At 35.9% G+C, this 24,158-nt stretch overlaps 1 protein-coding gene across 1 annotated transcript in view; it reads right to left on the bottom strand.

Moving 5' to 3' along the window:
• The window catches only part of LOC150102901 (E3 SUMO-protein ligase RanBP2-like), a 673,019-nt gene that overhangs the window by 608,856 nt on the left and 40,005 nt on the right, over positions 1 to 24,158 (bottom strand). Inside the window, exon 4 of the mRNA XM_090397978.1 lies at positions 3,278 to 3,321. Within this exon, the coding sequence (XP_090254104.1) occupies positions 3,278 to 3,321 (44 nt within the window). The remainder of the gene's footprint in view (positions 1 to 3,277; positions 3,322 to 24,158) is intronic.

The following is a 24,158-nucleotide window of genomic DNA, read 5'->3' as shown; positions in this document are numbered from 1 at the left end:
TGTCCTAATAGAACCAGACACGTGATATGTGCTGTTTAAACTGTGTAAATAATTTGCCTTAGAATGAATAAACACGTTTGTTTTGTTAATAGCTTGCCTGATCTTGTTTAACCAATACACTGTCTCATAAAAATATCGAACCTGTGTGACCTGAGAATAGTAATAGCCACGACTGACTGAAAAAACAAATTTTAGGAGTTGCTTGAATAACACTTATTTGCAATTCTTTTGTAAATATCTTTTTTATGATATTATTATTATGCTTACAACCTTGTAAAAGGGGGGAGTAAAACCAAGGTTATAGATTAAAAGATTAAGAATAATAGCAAGTTTTGTGCATGAAGAACTAGCTCATGCAACGACGATAAACATGATATTATGACTGATAAGAAAAGTATTACAAATTGCGTAGTCTGACGCAAACATAATAATAATATCATGATAAAAAAAGATATTTACAAAAGAATTGCAAATAAGTGTTATTTATTATTATTATTATTTGAGAAACTAGAAAATTCAGAAAAGAAGGCACAACTATGTTCATTTAAATAGCAGGATCATCAGCAGGTATAAATCAGGTATCGACCCTTTCATTAGCTTTACAAGGGCCTATCTTGCAGTTGCTTAAAGCCCATCTCAATTTCTCATCAACCCATATCCATCTGAATTTCTATGCATGACATTTCATATAAAATGTTTGCAAGACATTACGAGAGCTTGGCTGTTTGGGATTACCAAAAAAGCGCAGGACCAAAAAAAACTTGAGTTTTCTGGAAATAAATATCAAAGAAGTCGCTCTTAGCAGACATTAACGAAGCTATTCGTGCCGTCGAAGATGAGCTTTCGCACACTTTGAACCACGAACTTTGGTCGATTTTACATGACATCTCATGTACCGCTGCTGAAAAAGAATTTAAAAAAATACGAGGCCGACAGATGAAAAATTTTGAAAAATTAAAAAATAGCTCCACCGTCTTTCCAAAACCTGCTACCAACACGGTAATCAACCTTTCTTCAGTCACCCTATAGCCTGAAGCACTCAACGTGCTGTCACGTAGACACAACTTCGCCATTGCTCCCAATAAAATACCTAGTGAGGATATTATGATACAGATCGAGCGCGGAATCCACCACCTTCCACATCAAGTTGCCAACAGTGTAAGACTGGATGTAGCCTGTGTACTTTCCAAAGCAAGACCACCAAAAACCAACATATCAAACAAGGAATATAAAGCTCTACAGGAAATGAAGAATAATAAAGAATTAGTTATCACCAAAGCGGATAAGGGAAATGCAACTGTAGTACTTAACCAAAAGGACTACACAGGGAAGCTGAATGCTCTTCTATTAGATCAAGCCACTTACCTCCCTATCAATTACAATCCCACCAACTCTCAAATTAGAAAACTTCACAGGCTCCTCAAGAGAGTAATTTCTTGGCCTGTAGAAGTTACCAACAGATTAAAGCCGTTTAACTCTATACCCCCCCCCCCCGTATTTACGGACTCCCAAAAATACACAAAGAAAATGTGCCATTACGTCCCATAGTGGATGGCATTGATTCCCCCATATACAAATTAGCTAAACATTTGGCCAAAGAGCTCACACACTATACTGGCAACACACCATCACACATAAAAAACTCAGCCCATTTCAAAGTCAGCATAGAAAACCTTACACTCCAACATACTGACATAATGGTCAGCTTTGATGTGTCCTCTTTATTTACAAATGTCCCACTCAAGGAAACTTTAGAGCTAATCCAAGCTAAATTTTCTCCCGATATCTCAGCCTTATTTCAGTTCACAATGAACTCAGGCTATTTCGTTTGGCAGGGAAAATTCTACAAACAAATAGAGGGGACAGCCATGGGTTCACCACTCTCCCCACCCTTGGCCAATTTCTTTATGGAGACCTTTGAAGAAAAAGCCTTAGCTCTGCCCCACAAAAACCAACCATATGGCTTCGCTACGTTGATGATGTGTTCGCTATTTGGCCACATGGCTCTGAAACACTTCTCTCCTTCTTAACACACTTAAACAACCAACACCCCAGAATCAAATTCACTCTGGATAAAGAGGAAAACAACAGCCTCCCTTTCCTAGACACACTAGTCACCCGTCAGCCTAATGGATCCTTGGTTTTCTCGGTTTACAGAAAACCCACCCATACAGGCAGATACATTCACCAACAATCCCCCCCCCCCCTCACAACAATATGGAGTAGTGAAAACACTATACAACAGGGCTAAACTAATCTGTTCAAACGACTTGGCCCTAAACACTGAACTAAATCACATCCTCAACACTTTCTCAGCCAATGGCTACCCCCCCAAAAAAATCCAAAGAATATTAGAACCTACAAACCACAGATCCCCTCCCCCCACACACAACAAGGATTACTCTAAATCCATCACCATTCCCTACATCCGAGGCACCTCGGAAAAGATTACCAAAATCTTAAAAAAACATCACCTGACCTCCTGTTACAAACCTTACAGAAAATTGGCATCCCTTATCTGCTCCACTAAAGACCAACCACTTCCCCTAGACCTACCTGGTGTTTACCTGGTCCCTTGCAGTTGTAAACTGTCTTACTTTGGCCAAACAGGCAGGACAGCGAATATCAGAATTTCGGAACACAAGGACTACATCCGTTTTCACAAATACAGTCATTCTGGGCTTGCGGACCATGCTCTGGATACACGCCACAGAATACGGTGGAAGAAAGCTACAGTGATACACCGTAGCAAATACAAATTTGAAAGACTCTTTATGGAATCAGCCTCAGCCCTAAGAAATTCTCCAAACCTCAACAAATTTGGTTGTATGCGACTGCCCCAAATTTGGGAGGCATACATCTGCAGACCTTCAGCCCAATGGCAAAGAACACCTACTTAGCCTGCTAGAGAGCACCATCAGGACTGTTAGGAGAACAATAGCTTCATCTCTTCATTCCCAGTTTCTGTGTTGTAGTGCCAACGTGCACGTAACTTTTTTGTAAGTTCCTTTAGAAAATGTCAATGTGACGTTGCCGAAATATCGGAAAATATTTATTAAAGTTTAATTTAATTTATATCCTTAACTACGTTGTTCTATTCCTTAAGTGTTTTAATAATTACCAACAAAAACAACAGTACAGCTAGCATAACAACAGTAAGCAACTGCATTACATTTCTAACACAAGAATCAACTTAATCATTTTACTTACATAAGAAAAGGATGTATTCTCATGTAACAAAAAAATAAAATTTAGATATTCAAAGGAATACACTTACTCTTTAGTACAAGATCTTTCTGATTCTTATCCAGTTCAAGAGATCTGAAATGAAAATATTAAAATATGAATGCAATGACAGAATTAATATGTGAGCGAAATCATAAGTAGTGGGCAAATGTGGTATATCAACACATCTTTCATTCAATGAAAAATAACACTCTTCAGTACAAATGATGTTATCAACCTTTCTCCCAAACCTTTAGAAGGCAATAGCTGCTACCAGCAGACCAGTCATTGTGAAGTCACATGGTAACTTACTGTCTGCATTTGTCCCCACTTCCCTGTACTGTGACACTGCTTATGCTGAGAATCTTGCCCAGACTAAACATTCAGATGGAGGTTATAGAGATGGCCAGTTGAACTGATAAAAAAGCAATAACTTTTTTATCAGTTCAAAGTGTGCATGTTCAGTTAATATTCTAATTTACTATAGATTTATTAAGCTTCAGACTTAAAATTTCAGATTTATTGAGAAAACTTCGAAATTTACTAGAGCACCAGTGAAAATTCATGTCCTTGAATAAAATTGTGTCTATTAGGCCTGTCTTCACGAACATATTGGCTAATTTCTTCTAAATTATAATAGTATAAAAATGAATGTCAGTTTCAGAAAAAAAAAGTGGCTGATAGATTAAAAAAATAGCATTATTTATAACATATACATATAAAAGATTAAAAAAATTAGCATATTTTTTAGGGATGCTTAAGGATCAAAGCTGTATAACTGAGAGATATCCACATAACCTTTAAAGGAATGCAGAGAAACAACCAACACTTCTGACCTCACCTTATCGTGGTACATCCTGTTAGGTAGCTACCTGGATACTGAATGAATGAAGATGGGCTGGCAATTTGGGATTTAGTAGACCAAACTGTATTCTTATTGGCTTAAACCACAATGTAAAATGATGGTATGACATGACAAAATTTGAAGTTGGATGGGGCATTGCCAGGTTAAAAAAAGGCCCTTGTTGCTTTAACAAGCGAACCAGGGTGAACAGTGGAAAGTCAGCTACAACAAATCCTGAGACACATCCCAACTCAACATCAGAGTTCAAGATTTGGAGCTATCAACATAAGAAACCTGAATGGCAAAGAAATGGAAGTAGCAGAAGAAATGGATAAGTACAGATTCGACATAATAGGAGTTACTAAAACAAAAAAGACAAACTGGTGAGATCTTTCTAAGCAATAAATAAAAATATTATATTCAAGCAATAACAATCAGGGAAAAGAAGAATAGCTATAGCATTCAACACTAAATACAAGGCTAGTCTTGAATGGCAGGCAATATCGTGTAGAGTGATACGGGCAAATATCAGAATGGGGAACTGGACAATGACTTATTTGTGCCTATGATCCCCATAAAAGGTTCTATTAAGATAGAAGTGGAGGAATTTTGTGAGGTTTAAGAGAAAGCAGCTGACACAAGAGAAAGGAAAAGTTGGTAATTATCATCATCATCATCAAATTCCTGCCATGTACCCTCAAGGGGTGTACAGGATATGACAGTACTACATGAAAAAATTACATCATTACTAACTTCCTATCTACAATTTTCCTCCAAATCAGTCTGTTACTTGTCAAGACTCCAACATTATCAGATCTTATATTTCTATCGTCTAAAGCACTTTGTACCGTATCAATCCACCTATATCTTGGTCTTCCTCTGGGTCGTTTTCCTGCCAACCTGGCAGAGAACACTTGTTTTGCTAATCTTTCCTCTCCCATTCTATTTAAGTGACCATACCATCTGAGATTAGCTCTACTAACGCATTCCTGGATGCTGACAATGTCAAGTTCTTTCCTAATATCCTCATTTTTAATATGATATTGCCATTGATGCCATCTGTTCACGCCTCTAATCTTTCTCAGGACTCTCATATCTGCGGTCTCTAGTCTTTGGTCAAGTGTTTTACTTCTGACCCAGCTCTCAGATCCATAAGTTAAAATTGGTTTGAACACAGTCTTGTATACAGCTAATTTAGTGTTCCGACTAATTTCTTTCTTATTCCATATGAATTTATTCAATTGACTTCCCACGATACCAGATTTGCTGATTCTGTTGTCTATTTCTATATTTAGTTTACCATCTTCAGTAAAAACTGTGCCTAAGTAGCTGAAATGTTTTACTTGTTCCACAGGTTCTCCATTCACAACACAGTTGACATTTTCAATAATTCTGCCTATTTTCATTGTCTTTGTCTTTTTATTGCTGACCTTTATACCATATCTATTACAACAGCTATTCAATTTAGTCAGAGAATCTTGCAGACTTGTAGCGGATTTATTTAGAAGTATAACATCATCCGCATAAAGCAAAGAGCTGACATTAACATCTCCAATTTTGATATCAGGTTTAATACCACATTCCTTCATAATGTGATCCATATAGATAATGAATAACAGAGGGGATAATGTACATCCTTGTCTCACACCAGATTTAACATTAAACCATCTTCCTGTACTTCCTTCAATTCTAACTGCTGACTCACAACTCAAATAAAGACTAAGTATTGCTTGGTAATTATTAGAGATCTAAACAGCAGAGTAGGAAATATTGACTATGTTATTGTTCATAGTGATGTTTTCTCACTGGTGCAAAACACTAGTGTGTACAGAGGATCTGAAATTGATCACCATTTAGTCTTGAACAAGATAAAATTGAATTTCATATTCAAAAGAAGAACATGTAAGAAAGTTTAAAAGCAAATAACAGTTGGGTAGCTCTCAGATGTGAACTGTAGACAAACATTATTCAAGAAAAAATGAAAGATTTCGAGAACAGGAACAAAACCATGGAGATTTAGTATCAAGCCTTGAAGAAAGCCCTGATTGATTCAGACAGAGAGGCATGTGGTGAGGTTGTCTGCAAGGATAGAAAAATCAGAACTCCATGGTGGACACAGGAAGTTAAAGAGGCAATGAAGGAAAAGAAGAAAGCATGTAAAAAGTACTGGCAAATAAGTCAGCTTGTGCTCTTAGAGAATAAAGACACAAACATAAGAAAGCTAAACAATGTGTAAAACTAGCTAAACAAAAGTCATGGGAAGACTTTGGCAAGAACATAGAAAATAAATATCAAGAAGGTGGCAAAATATTCTGGAGGTTGTTGAAGTTTAGAAATGGAGGAAAGAGTGCTGTAAAAGGAATTATAGATGATAAAGGTGACATGAAAACGAAAGAAAAAGATATCCTTGAAGTATGGAGTAATTACTTTGAAAAACTGCTAAATGAAACAAGCAGTGATGACAGCACAGTGGTAAAAAACACTGACCAGGCATGCAGTCAGGAATACATATCCATACTTAAAGTAGAAAAAGCCATCAAAAGTCTGAAATGTGGAAAGGCAGCTGGAGTAGATGATATTAGACCAGAAATCCTTAAGCATGGAGGTATAAAAGTTTCACAGTGGCTACAATGCATAGTTCAGAGGGCCTGGACAGAAGGATGAATTCCAGAGGATTGGAGTAGAGCTCTCATAGTACCCATATATAAAAAGGGAAATAAAACTGACTGTGGGAATTACAGAGGTATTTCTCTACCAAGTGTTCCTGGTAAGATTTATGCAAATATACTTAAGAAACAGCTGAGAAGGATTGTGGAAGGGAAGCTTGGTGAAGAATATAACAAAGATCTGTATTTAAGATTTGTAGACCTGCAAAAGGCATATGACAAGGTGCTAAGAGAAAAGCTACTCAAAACGCTACAGTAATATGATGCCAATGGGGCATTATATCAAACAATACTTAGCCTTTATTTGAGTTATAAGTCAGCAGTTAGAATTTAAGTAAAGGAAATGGTTTAATGTTAAATCTGGTGTCAGACAAAGACATACATTGTCCCCTCTGTTTATTCATTATCTATATGGATCACATAATGAATGAAAGCTGTATTAAACCTGATATCAAAATTGAAAATGATAATCTCAGCCTCGTTATGTAAATGACGATATACTTTTAAATAAATTCAGTAGAAGACTGCAAGATTTCCAGACTAAATTGAATAACTGTTGTAATAAATTTGGTATGAAAATCAGCAATAAGACAAAGTCACTGAAAATATCAACTGCATCGTGAATGTAGAACCTATCGAACAACTAAAATATTTCAGCTACTTAGGCACAATTTTTAGTGATGATGGTAAATTAAATATGTAAATAGACTGTAGAATCAACAAAGGTTTTGGTAGGAAGTCAATTGAATAAATTTATATGCAATAAAAGAGAAATTAGTGAAAACACTAATTTAGCTGTATATAAGACAGTGTACAAACTAATTTTGACATGGATCTGAGAGCTGGGTTAGAAATAAAACACTCGACCAAAGACTAGAGACCACAGATATGAGAATCTTGAGAAAGATTAGGGGCATGAACAGATGGCAATGGCAACATCATATTAAAAACGACGATATTAGGAAAGAAATTGAAATTGTTAGCATCCAGGAATGTGTCAGTAGAGCTAATCTCAGGTGGTATGGTCACTTAAACAGAATATAAGAGGAAAGATTAGCAAAACAAATTTCTGCTGCCTGGAAAATGATCCCAAGGAAGTCCAAGATATAGGTGGGTTGATACAGTAAAAGTGCATTAAAAGATAGAAATATCATCATCATCAAATTCCTGACATTTACCCTTAAGAGGTGTACAGGATGTGATAGTACTACATGAAAATTTTATATCATTACCAACTTCCTTCCTACCTACAATTCTCTGCCAAATCAATCTGTTACCTGTCAAAGCTACAACATTGTCAGATCTTATATTTCTATCTTCTAAGGCAGTTTTTACCATATCAATCCACATCTTAATCTTCCTCTGGGTCTTTTTCCTGCCAACCTGGCAGAGAACACTTGTTTTGGTAATCTTTCCTCTCCAATTCTGTTTAAGTGACCATACCACCTGAGATTAGCTCTGCTAACACATTCCTGGATGCTAACAATGTCAAGTTCTTTCCTAATATCATCGTCTTTAATATATTGTCAATAATGCCATCTGTTCACGCCCTTAATCTTTCTCAGGACGCTCATATCTGTGGTCTCTAGTCTTTGGTCAAGTGTTTTACTTCTGACCCAGCTCTCAGATCCATAAGTTAAAATTGGTTTGAACACTGTCTTGTATACAGCTAATTTAGTGTTTTGACTACCGTATATTATCGCGTATAATGCGATCCACGTATAATCTTGTTCCATAACATTATAAATAATACAATACGAATTAACGAAAGAAATATTTATTTTAAAATTCTTTAAATTCTTCTTCATCTTTTGAGTCATCAAACATTTCATTTATAAATTCATCTGTAGGGATTGCGTCGTTAGTGTAGCAGTTGTCGTCATCGTCTTCATGCTTTCCATTTTGTTGTGCGTCATCCTTGCTTTCATATATGACATGATCTTCGGATCCATCCAGTGAATTACTTATTCCACATTCAAGAAATGAGCGTTGAATCATTTCAGATGGTATCGAATCCCATGCTTCTTTAACCCAGCTGGTGACTAGGGTGATCTCAGGCTTCTGAAAATTCCGACCCTTCGTCATCTTCACCAAACCAGATGACATCCATTCTCTCCATTTTTCACCTAAGTGATCTTTAAACGGCTTATTCAAGCTGACATAAAGCGGCTGCAAAACGGAAGTTAGACCACCAGGTATGACTGCTAGGTCTGTACATAGCTCACGTGCTTTCTCTTTGCTTGCCTCCGTTAAATGCACCCGGAACATATCCCAGACTAGCATGCTTTGTTTACGTAACAAGCAACCTGGATGTATGTTCCATACTTGACCCAGCCACAATTGTACACCTTCTTCATCCATCCAACCTTTCTGATTGGCACGAACAATTACACCTGGTGGAAATTTCATATGCTTCGGAATTGTCTTCCTTTTAAATATCACTGTCGGCTTTAATTTGGTTCCATCTGTCATGCATGCTAGAACAACAGTAAAATGCATTTTTCCATGCCCCGTTGTTTTTATGAAGACACCCTTTTCACCGACTGAGTTCACTGTTCGATTCCCAGGCATATCAAAGTACATGGGCGTCTCATCCATATTGCCAATTTGGGAAAGTCCATATCCGTGACACTAATGTAATTTTATGATAAATTTATGGAAGGACTACACTTTTTCTTCAAGCTGCTTCGGTAACTAATGCGCAATTTTTGTTCGGTCTCGTAATGTTAATGCTTTGCGTCCCATAAATCTGTTGCACCACCCAGGTGAAGCAAGAAAAGATGAAATATCTGGCGTGTCCTTGAATTTACCATTCTTGAGTTGGAGCTCGAAAACGAATTGCATTTCTTGTTACTATAATGCCATCTTGTTGTTGCGTCAAAATCCATTCATTTAGCTCTTCTTCGAGTTTTGAAAAGGATGCTACATCTCCACGACAGGCACGTTTCATTTTGGGGATTTTTTAAAGACTATCTTTTTGCTTACGCCAAAGTCTAATATTACTCTCTGCTACACCAAATTCTCTCATAGCAGCACTGCTATTATGTTCTTCTGCAAATTGAACAACATGCAATTTAAATCCTGCTTCAAAAGATGAATGTTTACGTTTCTGTTGGCTCATTTATAGGCTAAGTTTGTTTAACAAATAATATTTAAAATGAACCGTGGTTAAACCGATATATCTAACTGTGCTCTATCATTCGGCGACCGAGCGTGCATCGTATCTGCGCATAAAGCCAGTAATGTAAGTAGCTTTATGCGCAGATACAATGTGCGCTCGGTCGCTGAATGCGAGTGGGTCAAGTAGATTTGGTTGCATAGGCATTAGGTAGTATATTGTGTGTGAAAGTCTAATAAGATGTTATATTTTTTAGGATCCGCATATAATGCGAACCACTAACTATAAGTAGTATTTTTTACCATAAATTTTTCACATTATACGCGATAATATACGGATTTCTCTCTTATTCGATATAAATTTATTCATTTGACTTCCTACCATACCAGCTTTGTTGATTCTGTTCTCTATTTCCATACTTAATTTACCATCTTCAAAAAATCGTGTCTAAGTAGCTGAAATGTTTTACTTGTTCTATAGGTTCTCCATTCACAATGCAGCTGATATTTTCAATGCTTCTGCCTATTTTCATTATCTTTCTCTTGTTATTGCTGAACTTCATACCATATCTATCACAACATTTATTCAATTTAGTCAGGGATCTTGCAGACTTGTAACGAATTTATTTAGAAGTATAACATCATCCGCATAACGCAAGAAGCTGACATTAACATCTCCAATTTTGATATCAGGTTTAATACCACTTTCCTTCATAATGTAATCCATATAGATAATGGATCCATTTCCTCCTTGTCTGACACCAGATTTAACATCAAACCATTTCCCTGTACTTCCTTTCTAACTGCTGACTTACAACTCAAATAAAGAGTAGTAAGTATTGCTTGATATAATGATCCACTCACACCATACAAATGTCGCGTTTTGAATAGCTTCTCTCTTGGCACCTTGTCATATGCTTTTTCCAGATCTACAAAACTTAAATACAGATCTTTGTCATGGGAATATATCCCATGACTTCTCAACTATTTGTCGTAAAGTGAATATCTGATCCTGACAGCCTCTATTTGGCCTGAATCCAGCTTGTTCTTCACCATGCTTCTCTTCCACAATCCTTCTCAACCGTTTCTCAAGTATGCTGGCATAAATCTTACCAGGAACACTTAGTAGAGAAATACCTCTGTAATTCTCACAATCAGTTTTATTTCCCTTTTTATATATGGGTACTATGAGAGCTCTACTCCAATCCTCTGGAATTCATCCTTCTGTCCAGGCCCTCTGAACTATGCAGTGTAGCCACTGTGAAACATTTATACCTCCATGCTTAAGGATTTCTGGTCTAATATCATCTACTCCAGCTACCTTTCCACATTTCAGACTTTTGATGGCTTTTTCTACATTAAGTATGGATATGTATTCCTGATTGCATGCCTGGTTAGTGTTTTTTTATCACTGTGCTGTCATCACTGCTAGTTTCATTTAGCAATTTTTTGAAGTAATTAATCCATACTTCAAGAATATCTTTTTCTCCAGTTTTCATATCTCCGGTTTTACAGCACTCTTTCCTCCATTTCTGAGCTTCTTCAACAACCTCCAGAATATCTTGCCACCTTCTTGATATTTATTTTCTATCTAACGTTGGAATTCAACTCAGTAAGCATCAAGCTGACGACATACCTCAGAATGTTATAGAAATATAAGATCTAATAATGTTGGAGTCTTGACAAATAACAGATTGATTTGGAGGAAAACTGTTGATAGAAAGTCAGTAATGATGTAAGTTTTTCTGTAGTACTATGATAATATCCTGTACACCTCTTAAGGGTACATGTCAAGAATTTGATGCTACATGACAGCACATATTGTCATGCAGCACAAGTAATGAAATGCAAATGTTTTCATCATACGGTCACACACAGATAACGCTCCAGAAACTTCTGCATGTTGTCTCAAATTGACAAAATGTGTTTCTAACACTCTAAAATCACTCTGCATATCATGGAGATTGCAATCTCTATGAGATGTTGCTCAATAGCATAATTATTACATTCAAGTAGGATCCAAATAGTCTGGGAAAACAGCAGTAAACATCCCACTAGAGCAGGGTTTCTCAAACTTCTCCCACGACGGAACACTTCACAAATCCTGAAATTTTAACGGTACACCTTGGTTAGAGTCTAGTACCATTGGTCTTGTATTCAATGTAAAGCCAAGCACACACTATCGCATCGCAAAATGTAAACCGCACACTACAGGCATGCCAGGCCACAGTGCATCGCACTGACCTTGCTTGTGATCACGTTTCCTACAACAGATACCTCCATACTTCACTCACACTTGGTGGTGTCAACAACCGTGAGTGGCTGAGTCAAGGCGTCAGCAGGTGCTGGCCTTAATAGCACAATCCACATGCAAAATGAGGGGCGCCTAATTTTCAAATATGTTTGAACTTGTCGCAGCATTCAAAACCATTCCAGGCTCATATTAATTTTGATAATTTTTCACAACACTTATTCACTTTCTGCAGAACACTGGTGTTCAGCAGAACATAGTTTGGGAAACTCTGCACTAGAGGATGATCTTTAACTATTTGTAGACTTTTAAGAAATCAGTATGCACCTGTGTATTTAAGTTACTGATAAACAGAGGGAGGATTAGATTGTTTCACTATCTGTGCAAAGAGCATCAGCACAAATGCAGCAATGTATGTTTAGAGCTTGTATTAATTCTTTCAAAGAGGAACTCTGGCTATTATAGAATATCATTTTATTCAAAATGGCATTCCATATTAAGGAATGAAAGCAGGCAGGCAATGAACAATAAATATACAGCCTCTCTGTCAATTGTCAATCCAATTTTCTCGTGGTGTAGTCTGCTTTCACAAGACTGGCTATGAACCAATTAATTATTCCTATTGCAAAAGGATATCTAGCTGGAGCATATACCAACTACATACTGTATATACCAACAGGAATCATATACCAACTAGATACTGTAGGTACAGAATTACTTCACTGCTGAGTGAAACACCAACACCATACTTATTCGAGGCTTCAAGTGGTGAATATTAGGTTTGGCCTTCAGAGTAGAGATTTCAGTTTCTTTAACCCACCCATTCTTTTCCATGAAATTTGAGTGACCCTTCAAGGGCATGTTAATCATACTTAGAGATCCAAAAGCTCCTCCATTTCAAAGTTGTAGAAGTAGAAATTATGGGGTTGTAGGTCAGCACCAGATACACATGCCTGAAATCTCTCAATAAGTCAGGAAGCTTTGCAGTCCGACAACACATAATGTTGTACATACTCTGCAAGGTCATATCTGGAGCAGGAATCCAGATAGAGGAAGGTGCTGTCAAGGTCATGATATTTGCTCCGTGTATGGGTGTCCAAGAGTACCCCCCCCCACTGCATGCCCCTACTCTATACTTTCATATTTATATGTATTCGATAACGAAACATACAACTAACATTGACAGTATTACCTCAATTAAAATAAACATCCTTTGAAAACTAATTACAGTGGGGGGAAAAAAAAAAAAAGCAATCCAAATATATAAAACAAGCCAAAATTCCTTATGGTAAAAATTACTTGCATGTCCACCTCAATATAAATGTACTACATTACCAAGACATCTAACCTCCTCCTGTTAACAGAAACCCAAACTGCAGCTACACCAACCAGTCCAAATTAAACTTCTTTTTCTAAATTATACACCGCACAATTCCTTTCACCACAGGGGTGGTACCTGTATCTTTGTCAGATCTGACAGTGCCTGCCAGATGTGAAATTTAGAATCCTCTGCTTTTCACCACCTCTGACTTAAGGTTTCCTTGTCCCATTTAGTAACATTCATCTGCTGTGTTTATCATCCTCTAAATCCTGGAACTGTCAATGTTCCTAAACCACTTGCTGACTTCTACTTTCTACAATCTAATGTAGCTATCAAATAGTGACATCTTCCTAAGTGACCTCATTGTCTAAAACTTCAATTTTCCAGCACTGCTGACCAGGCTGGATGAGATGTAGTTTTATTAAGTAATCACCTAGTGCAACTCTTACAACTAACCTGAATTCCTGATAACCTTCTCCACTCTACCAATAACCTTAATCTGTTTAACCAGTTTTCTGTTCAGATATGCTGCTGAAGTCACTTCCCCAGGAGTTCACCTTCCTCTTTTCCTGCTTGAATAAGTGTCTACTCACACCAATGTCCCCACTCTAATCATTCCCAACCTCATATCCTTTAACTATGGTGTCAAGTGGGATTGCCTTGACAAAATTTTACTCTTCCTTTCCATGGTCAGACTACTGCTTCTTTTTCTGTTGTTCACTTAGAACAGCTGTTTTCTAAACAGCTGTTCTAAGTGAACAACAGAAATTATCCTCACTGGCATGAAGGCCTTCATTCCCCACTGTACTAAAAATTCTTGTCCACCTTCCAATAAAAAGTGCACCAAAACAGTTAAAGAAAAAAAGAAAAAAAAATCTCAGCTCACCACAGGAGACTTGCAACAACCACCCTGGTTTCATACTCCCTATGCTGAAACATACAATAAATGCAAAACAATTATCAAAAAATCCAAATTAGACTTCATAGAGGATGACAGCAGGAAAACTTGACTCCTGTTCAAAGGAAAGCGATGCCTTCTAGTCCTTGCAAAGGGTCATCAGATGTGATTTTCACCTGCATTTCTACCTCTTTCTTTCTCTCATTCAGACGACACTACTGTTATAGCAATAAAAGACTGCGCTGATCTCCTAGCATTGCTGTTCTCTAACTCCTGGAGAGATGACCAAGGAAAATGGCCTCCTACTATACTGGAAACTGAGTGCCATACACCTCCTGTTTTTTTTGGCATAAAGACATCAGAATACTAAACATCTAAGGTACCAACACCCCTCCAGTGGAATCACTTCATTTGTACTCACACGTACTCCAAAGCTAACATGTCCTGTATCGTCTGAACAATCTTTTATCATCAGATGGCACTTATCCAAATGCAGAATCAAGCATATATCCAATTTATTTCAAAAAAATGGAAGATAGTCAGTCTACTGCCTAACTACCATCACCTCAATCCTCTTCAAAAGTCTGTAGACCAAGAGATTGGTCTACAGACCTTTACATACAAGTATGTAGACCAATCTCTTGGTCTACATTATGCTCCCCTCCCACACACACATGCCATGAAAGGGTCTGGAGAATATCTGCTGTCACTCAACATTTCCAAAGCATATGATTATGTCTGGTATTGACACTTGCTCAGTAAATTGTCATCCTTCAGTCTACCTGCCACCCAGCATAAGTTTTCACTTTGGTAGATGGCTCCTACCCTTCCAGATTCACCACCAATGTGGTGAATCTGGAAGGGTAGGAGCCTGTAATCTGCAATCCCGTTCAAAGTTTTGCACAATAGTTCCATTCATCCTACTCATTCAACAAATCATGATGTGCTCAGACATTCCGAGTTTCATGATCTGCAATCAGTGCCTTAATTAAATACTAATCTCCATAATATCCTTCAATGAGGCAAGGGATCATGTTAAATGCCACCAAATTGCAGTCTTGCCATTTCTCCTGCTAAATGGATCTAAACTATCTTTACCCTCAGAGATACCCAAATCACCAGACAGGATAAGGTCTCTTTTCTTGGAGTGACATTTCCTTCCAGCTTTTTCTGGCATAAATAGATCACATCTCTATTCTTCATTCTCTAAAAAAAACTATGTATTCTTTTCCACTCTAGACTTCACACTTTTTCATCCATTCAGCTACAGTATGGACAAAAAAAAAAAAAAAAAAATACTGAACTTCGACACCCCCTTCAGTACACATGCTATTGGGCCCTAAAGGCATCAAGTGATCTCACATCACTTGATGCCTTTGTTTAGAATGTGTTGAAGGAATGCGTATTCCACCTTGACCCACCTTCAAATCTTGATGAACTAAGGGATAAAATTATGCAACCAATCCTTGTTCTCGTTCACATGCACTACGAAACCTTTCTTGAAAGACAAGGTGTCCATTTTGAGCACATAATCTACCATCATTAATGCTTTATTCGACCAAGATTCTATCAATAGTTGTGGATAAACATATCATCATGTGTAATCATATGTTTCTTAGTTAATAAACTTGTTTACTCCATAACATATCGTTGTAGTTATTCAGTACTGTTTTTTTGCACCATACTGTACTAACTCTGTACGAATTCTCAAACGGCCCATCCTTAGAATACTGTTCACATGTCAGGGATGATACACATATACCTGTATAAAAATTCTAAATGCTGCTCAGAAAAGTACAATTCAGCTGACAGATGACTTCCCTCACTAAATGCCTTCAACTTCTATCTTACTGATACATTGTTTTAGCTGTGTCTTTTCTATAGTTACTTCCTTGGCTACAACTCAAATGAACTAGCAACCATCATTCATCCAATAATAGCAGCTGTCCAACATTCCTTTTTAGTACATCTGCATACACACCAAACTTGTTCCTCCTATTTTATTCCAAATGACTCTGTCCTCTGGAGCAATTTTCTTCATAAAGTGTTCCCCAACATCTACAACCACCATCTCTTCAAGAAATATGTCAACAGATTTCTTCTTTATAAATCTTCATCTACACAGAACACTAACTTGCCATAAGTTCTACTACCTTTTACGTATGGGAGTGATATATATAATGTTCTTCAGCACTTCTCACAACTGATGTAGGGCTATAAAAATCTCACATAAAAGTTTTGCTTATTATGTTCATTTTTTTACAGTTCTTATGTATGTTTTGTGATTTTATTTAACGAGAAATTGTTTTTTTTTTATGTGATAAAAATCTAAAGATATATATGTGTGATTTGTCATTTAGTAATGCAATTATTTGTTTAGTATTATTGGAGTTGCCATATGATTAAGCAGTAACTGATATAAAAGAAACTTAACTGATTGTGGCTATAAGTAGTAATGTTGCTTACCATATATTATAATCCTTAAGGAATAGTACAGAAATGTGTTATGTATGTTGTTTGTATATTTGTGTTCACTATTACTATACAATGTGCGAGTGATGTAGCAATGGCAGCCATGTTGTCACTTGAGTTTTGCTTTGAATCTCGGTAACGGACATGCACGTTAGTTGTTTTTTAAAATAGCTGTCGTTTGGTAACAGGAACAGCAGAGCAAGAAAAACAATAGGCAATCAAGGAAGCAGAACCAAAGAGGTTTAATAAACTACTGAGTTAAGTTTTCAAATCTCAGAAAAGTATTTATATGTATTTTGAATTACTAGGATACAGAACTGTGAAGCTAATAATCGAAGGCAAGTGATATATATATATATACCAAGGAGCAATTTGGAATCTGGACAGTTCTAGTATTGTAATGCATTTGGAACTGCTCAATTAATATATTCCTGTTGCTTGTGAAAATTTTCTTCGTGACTACTTTGGAAATTTGAAAGATGATGCATTAAAGGAGACTTCTACAAAGGTAGTTGAAAAGTTCTTGGCCTAACAATGAAAAAACAAATTTATAATTTCAAAATCATTTTTATTTTTCAACATAATCTCTCTTAAGCCTAATACATTTATTCCAGCGATGATCCAGCACCATTATCCCGTGCCTGTAGTGGTTCTCAGTAAGATTTGCAAAATATCCCTCTACAGCTGCAATCACTTCTTCATTCAAAGAAAAACACTGACCAGCGAGGAAGAGTTTTAGTTTTGGGAAGAGATAGAAGTCAGAGGGAGCCAAATCTGGGGAATAGGGTGGATATTCCAACAATTCATAGTGTAGATCCCTTAATTTTCCCATTGCCAAAACACATTCATGGGCAGGTACAATGTTCTGACGAAAGATGATTTTATCTTCTGCAAACCGGGTCTTTTCTCACGAATTTTTTGTCTAGTTTGATTGAAAGATCGGAATAATATGCCCCAGTTATTGTTTTACCCCTTTTCAAGATAATTAATAAACAAAATGCCTTCAGCATCCCAAAACACCGATGCCATGGCCTTTCTTGCTGATGGAACCAACTTTGTCTTCTTTGGCACTGAACAACCAGCTTCTGTCCACTGTTTTGACTGCTGTTTGGATTCAGGTGTGTGATGGTGAATCTAAATCTCACCAATAGTGATAAATCAACACACAAAATCTGTTTGATTTTTGTTAAAACACTCCAAGCACTTTACAGAGATTTTTATGCGAGTGTGTTTTTGATCTGCTGTGAGCAAGCGAGGCACCCATCTTACGGAAAGCTTTTTCATTTGCAATTCTTCATGCAAAATATATCCTACACATTCTTTTGATATGCCTATAGTCTCAGCAAGTTCATGCACTTTGACATGCCAGTCATCCAATACCATATCATTCACTTGATCAATGATTTCTGGTGTTGTTACACTTTTTGGACGTCCTTCACGTGGATTATCTTCAAGGCTGGTATACAGTCACGTTTAAACACAGCAGCCCATTTCTTAATTGTCGAAAACGAAGAGGAGAAGAGTGCCCATAAACTTTTATGAACTTCGAATGAATTTCTTTTGGAGTTAAACTTTCTTTTACAAAGAATTTTATAATTGCACAATATTCAATTTTATCCATTTCAAGGGATACAGACAACACTTTTGCTTCAGACAGGTGTATAAAACAAGCTACTTGATAGAATGACTTGCAATTTCACATGGATGCTTATGACAGATGTACCAACTTAGAAAAAAAAAATCTTGCCAATAGTGTTGCCATCTATGGTCGTCGTCGAGAACTTTTCACACCACCCTCATATTTGGACAAGTGAGACTACGGAAGGTACAAACTGAATGCTATTTTAAGTTTGCTTTTTAGTAGAAATATTTTGTTTTGTCTCTCAGTATTGATTAGAGTACGAGAGAAAATTGAGCTCATTTACATTAATTTTAAAATGGTCAATGCACTATCACAGATATAAATCTGGAACATTCTAACCAACAAAAATTAAAATTAAAGAAATTATTTTACTCCACGACTTTATTTAAATATATGTTGAACATAGGTGGGGAATAACACATGTGGAGCAGATCAAGCTCACACATATTAAAGTAGTCATCACTTTAATATGTGAACACACGAGAACAAAGAAAAGATTTTTCTTTGTTCTCAAAGAAATTAATTACGATAATTATTTGAAATATTCTTTTAAAAAAAGAAAAGAAAACCGGCTGCCGATGTTCCAGTTTATATTATTTTTATTTTTGTACAAACCATCGAAATCGAATAATACTTCACAGATTTCCTTTAGGACACGCTTGAGCAACTTTGCTTTATAGAGAATAACATGAAATTCTTTAATTATATTACTAAATTTTTTCTTCATGTTGTATAGTAATCTACTCTTCTTTGTACTTTCACTTTCTTGGTTTCCTTGTATAATTGGTCATTACAAAATGAAATTAACAGTTATGATTTAAATTTATATTTTCTGCATAATTCAGATATTTTATTCTCCAATTTTTAAAGTAAGCGATACATTGGCTTATTTTTATCATTCAAAATATGTATATCAAATGTGAAATTTCATTTCCTTTCACAATAGAATTGAACTTTATTTTGCCTCTGATAGTTTAAAACCCCTCCCCGTTGCATTACTATCACACACCCGAAAACTGTTATGAAACATAGGTACAGTTTTTATTTAATTTGTTATTTTTCTCTAGTAATTGTTCCACATAACTTTAATTTTTCGATACTGAAACTATGTGATAATTATTATAAATTAGCAAATTATAAAGCAGAAAATATACATATTTCCTGATTATTATAAATCAGGAAATTATGTGATATTAGGATATAGGCGAAATTAATATTTAAAATCACTGTCATCCTTCAAATGCAATATCAGAATAAAGAAAGTGGAAAACCAAACAAGAAATTTCTGCCTGTAAAATATTCAGATATTGCTTGAGGCTCTTTAGTGTGCTACATGTTCTATTTTTCTGTTTCTCAGTGGGGGTTAGTAATCTCCATTAGCTTTGAGCTGGGCAGAAAGGAATAATTAGTAAGTATATTCAAGACACAATTCATTTACAAGATGGCAAGCAGCAGCAGTAGCAGTGACACTCGTGGTAAGAAAAGAAAACTTCGTGGGATGCAGAAAAGTTTGAGCCTTCGCCTTTCGAGCAGCTCCTGTTCTACCGATGAGGAGAGAAATCTTTCTAGCTCTGAAGATAGCGATTCTGCCTGTACTTTAGATATGTCTTCGTGCAGAAAATGGGTGATCGCCACTGAACGTACACCAGCTTGTCCATGGTTTCCCTTCATAGGTAAGCCAGGAATTACGGAAGACTTTGACTCCAGTAATATTTTAAGCTCTTTCCGTCTATTTTTAGACGATATTCTTTCCTTCATGGTGGAACACACTAACCTTTATGCTTGCCAACAACATCAGCACTCTTGATTGTGCAAGGTATCGTGAAAAATCCCGCTCTCAAAATGTATTGGTCTACAGACTGGATTCTGAACACGCCAATGTTTCGTGATGTTATGACTGAAAAACAATTCAGTCTCATCATGAAGCATTTGCATTTTCAGAATAATGAGGAATATGATCAGGCAACACATCCTTGCCCAGTCCTCAACAAAATTTATGATTTTCTGATGAAAATCCGTCAGAAATGTAGATCACTCTACATTCCTGAAAGAGACTTGAGTATCGATGAAAGCCTTATGCCATTCAAAGGTAGACTGAAATGTAAGCAGTATATTCCCAAAAAGAAAGCGAAGTATGGAGGAAAATTTTTTTATGCTTTGCGAATCGGAAAGTGGATATCTTTGGAATTTCAAACCTTATAAGGGAAAGCAAACTGTAATCGAGCATGATAAATATTCGGATCTCCCCTTGTCGATGCGTGCAGCAATGCAGTTACTAGATCCTTTACTGGGGAAAGGTTACTGCATTACAATGGATAATTACTATATGTGTCCTGAACTCGCTGATTTGCTTTTACAGCATCGTACAGGTACTGTAAATGCAAAAAGGCGAGATATGCCTCCAGATCTGGCTTCAGGAAAGCTATCGAAGGGGAAAATCCGAGCTTATCAGCGAGGAAAAGTCTTTGCACTACGTTGGAAAGACAAAAAAGATGTTTTTCTGCTGTCTTCCCTGCACAATCCATCAACGGAATCCGTGGTTTGAAGAACGAAAAACCCATTGCTGTGTGTGCATACAACGACACTATGGGTGGAGTCGACGGGCGCAATCAGCAGCTATCATTCTACTCTGTAATGAGGAAACAGCATAAAAAAATTACAAAAAAGTGTTTGGACATGTATTGGATTTTGTTATTTGGAACAGTTTCCTCCTGCACAAGAAAAAATGTTTGTCTACCATAACATATCTAGAATACAGAATAGAAATTGCGAAAGCATTGCTGCATGCACATGCACCTTCTTCAGCAAGCAGAAAAATAGGAAATCCTGCCAGACATCTGAGGTTGAACTCCAACCATTAACCCGAAAATCTACCACCAACGGCTAATTAAAAAAAAAAACCTGCACGCAAATGTTATGTATGTAATAAAAAAATATCAGAAAGGAAACAAAAATCTGGTGCCCTGAGTGTAAAACTGCTTTGTGTGTTTACCCTTGCTTCAAGGTGTTCCACACTGTTCAAGAATTTTAATTTCTGAACAGTATGAAACAAAAAATGTTTGTTTTCAAGGCGATCAAAACAGTCCTTTTCAGTACTACAAATATTGATAGAGGGATACCTGAATGTACTGTTTCCTTTTCATCTTGAAGGCTAATTTTTAAGTTCTTTTTATGACACAGAATGATATTTTCGAAAGAATAAAATATAAGAGGAACTGGAATAGTCTTTCCAGTTCCTCTGGAACTGAAAAGAGTATTCCAGGTAAAGTATTTCACCAAAACAATAAAAAATAATGAAATAAAATCTACCCTATATATATATATAAAATGATAAGCCTTTTTATGTCATGTTTTTCGAAACGTTTTGAAACTCAGGGGCTACCGTGACTGTTGAGTCTTCAAAATTCGAGTCATCAGAATTCAGGGGCGGAACTCCCTTTCCAGTTATCACAATTGAAGGAGAACTGACCAACCAGACCGGAACACAGGGGGGGGGGGCATAGCCCCCTAGTTAATAAATGAAATATATAAATAATAATGGGAACATTTTCACCTTGCAACACTCAACATTGATGTGATATGGGTTCCAAATTTCTTGTTTCGGAGATATATATATATTACAAAGTTTTGTAATAAAAATTTCTGCTACAATGAAGTTTGACATAATCAGCAATATTATTACTACCTTATTTCTGTTTCTCGGGAGAAAAACGGTAAAATGTCACTCTTATAATTATATGAGATGTTATAATGGCAAAAATAGTAAGAAAAAAGTCATTTGCACTTTCTCTTCAAAACACAAAGAAAGAACATTGTAAATTCAGCCAGTGGAAAAGAAAATACTACATATTTTTATTCTGTTATCTGATTTTTTTTCTTGTAGTACAAAGAAGAAATCACTGCATATAACATGGAGTCTGCAGGAGGGAAAAATCTGAAAATTAGTTACATTATAACGAATAGAGAAATCATGTCAGAAAAATTATTCACGTAAGATTCTAATCTCAGCAGACATAACATTTTCTTCTAGATTACATATCTAAAGTAACTGAATCTTTGCTACTATTTTATTTTACGCTAAAATGAATGGGTATGTTCCCCAAGTGATTTACGTTTGTAACAGCTGTCTTGCGAACGATTTATGAAATAAATTATCTGAAATATTCGCAGATTGATTAAGTCTATACCCCCCCCCCAAAAAAAAAGATTATGAAATGCATATGCACCTTTTCTTTGAAAATAATTCAAATAATCTTTTTCAAGATAATTGTATGATTTAATTTTTAATTTTTGATAATAAAAATGAAACTGATCATTATAAATTATGCAATTATTTTGGCATAAATAATGTATAAGCATGTAAACAAAATGTCAGTATTTCTGTTAGGATATAGGTAATCAACAATCGAAAAGGAAACAAGACATTCTTGACATATTCTGCACCACTACACATGAGGCACTTTAGTGCGACTTTAGTGTTCTCCCCTTTTTTCTCAATAGCACTGAGAGTAATAAGCCTTCAACTTTTCCTCCAGCTAAGAGGATATTGCCATTTATAAGACGTAGATTATTTCAGAAATACCTTCCAGCAGCAGCAGAAGTAATATTTAGATATTTTTAAGAAAAACAAACAAAAATAATACTACTGAACTTTCTTTTGTGTGGTAGCATATAAACAATTTTGCATGGTGAAAATATAGCATATTATTTCTAAAATTTCACATAATTTCAGCGGACAGTAGAACAGCTGGTTTTAGATTGCAAATAAATAGAACAGAATTAGAAGCTTCAAGGTACAATCTGATTGCCGTATATCTTTTGTCAAAATGATAAAATGAAGTAATTGATTTTGAATACTGTCTAGAAAAGTTTTCAAACCTGTATAGAAATTTAGAGTAGTTATGCAATTGAGTTCCAGGAGAGATAAGGAGGTGGGGGGGGGGGTGAAGCATCAGAAAATCTTCAAAATGAGCAAAAATTTTGAATCATTCCGTATATGATATTTTTCACATTATAGTTTCAACATATCTACGAGGATATGCACTAGATATTATCGTAATATGCATAATACAAATAAATAAATAAATAAAAGACGAAGGCAAAGAATCAATGCTTAAATATCATTGGATATAAATTTTTGATACCAAAAAGACAAACAATCAGAAACCAAGTAATGCAATTTAGCATTTTAACATTTTTTTTTATTTTGTCTTTATGAATAACAAAAAATCGTTTCTAAAACTGAAATGTGATGATCCATATAATGCTATTTGGCTAGAAACGAAAGCAAAAGGACATATTTATTTCAATAAATATTATTTAAAAATATAAATATTTGACATAACATTTTCAAAGCAAACATTTGGAAATACTGAAATTAAAAAAAAAAAAAATTATTCAATTATTATACGTAAAGTGAAAGAACAATCAGTGCAACTCTTCCGGTGCACTGATTTGTAGAATAAAATACATCAAATTTACTATCACTAAATAGATTCATTACAAAAGCTGATCAGTGGTCATTTCAGGATTGATTTTTTTCGCATATGTGAAATTCGTTTCAATTTTTGGGAAGAGACACAATAAATCATTTTAGGGGCAAGAAAGGTCAAATAACTTAGGACAGTAAATGAAATTCTAAGCAACACAATAGATGTAAAGACAGGGGGACACAAAGGTCACTCAGCAACAACAGTTAATCCACTAATGGCTATAGAATAGC

The sequence above is a fragment of the Typopeltis vanoorti genome, chromosome 9 (genome assembly GCF_054136105.1).
Source record: "Typopeltis vanoorti isolate ZY-2024b chromosome 9, IOZ_Tvanoo_1.0, whole genome shotgun sequence".
In the NCBI taxonomy this organism is placed as follows: domain Eukaryota; kingdom Metazoa; phylum Arthropoda; class Arachnida; order Uropygi; family Thelyphonidae; genus Typopeltis; species Typopeltis vanoorti.
Note: the sequence above shows the minus strand (reverse complement) of the source record. Positions and strands in the feature narration are given on the sequence as shown.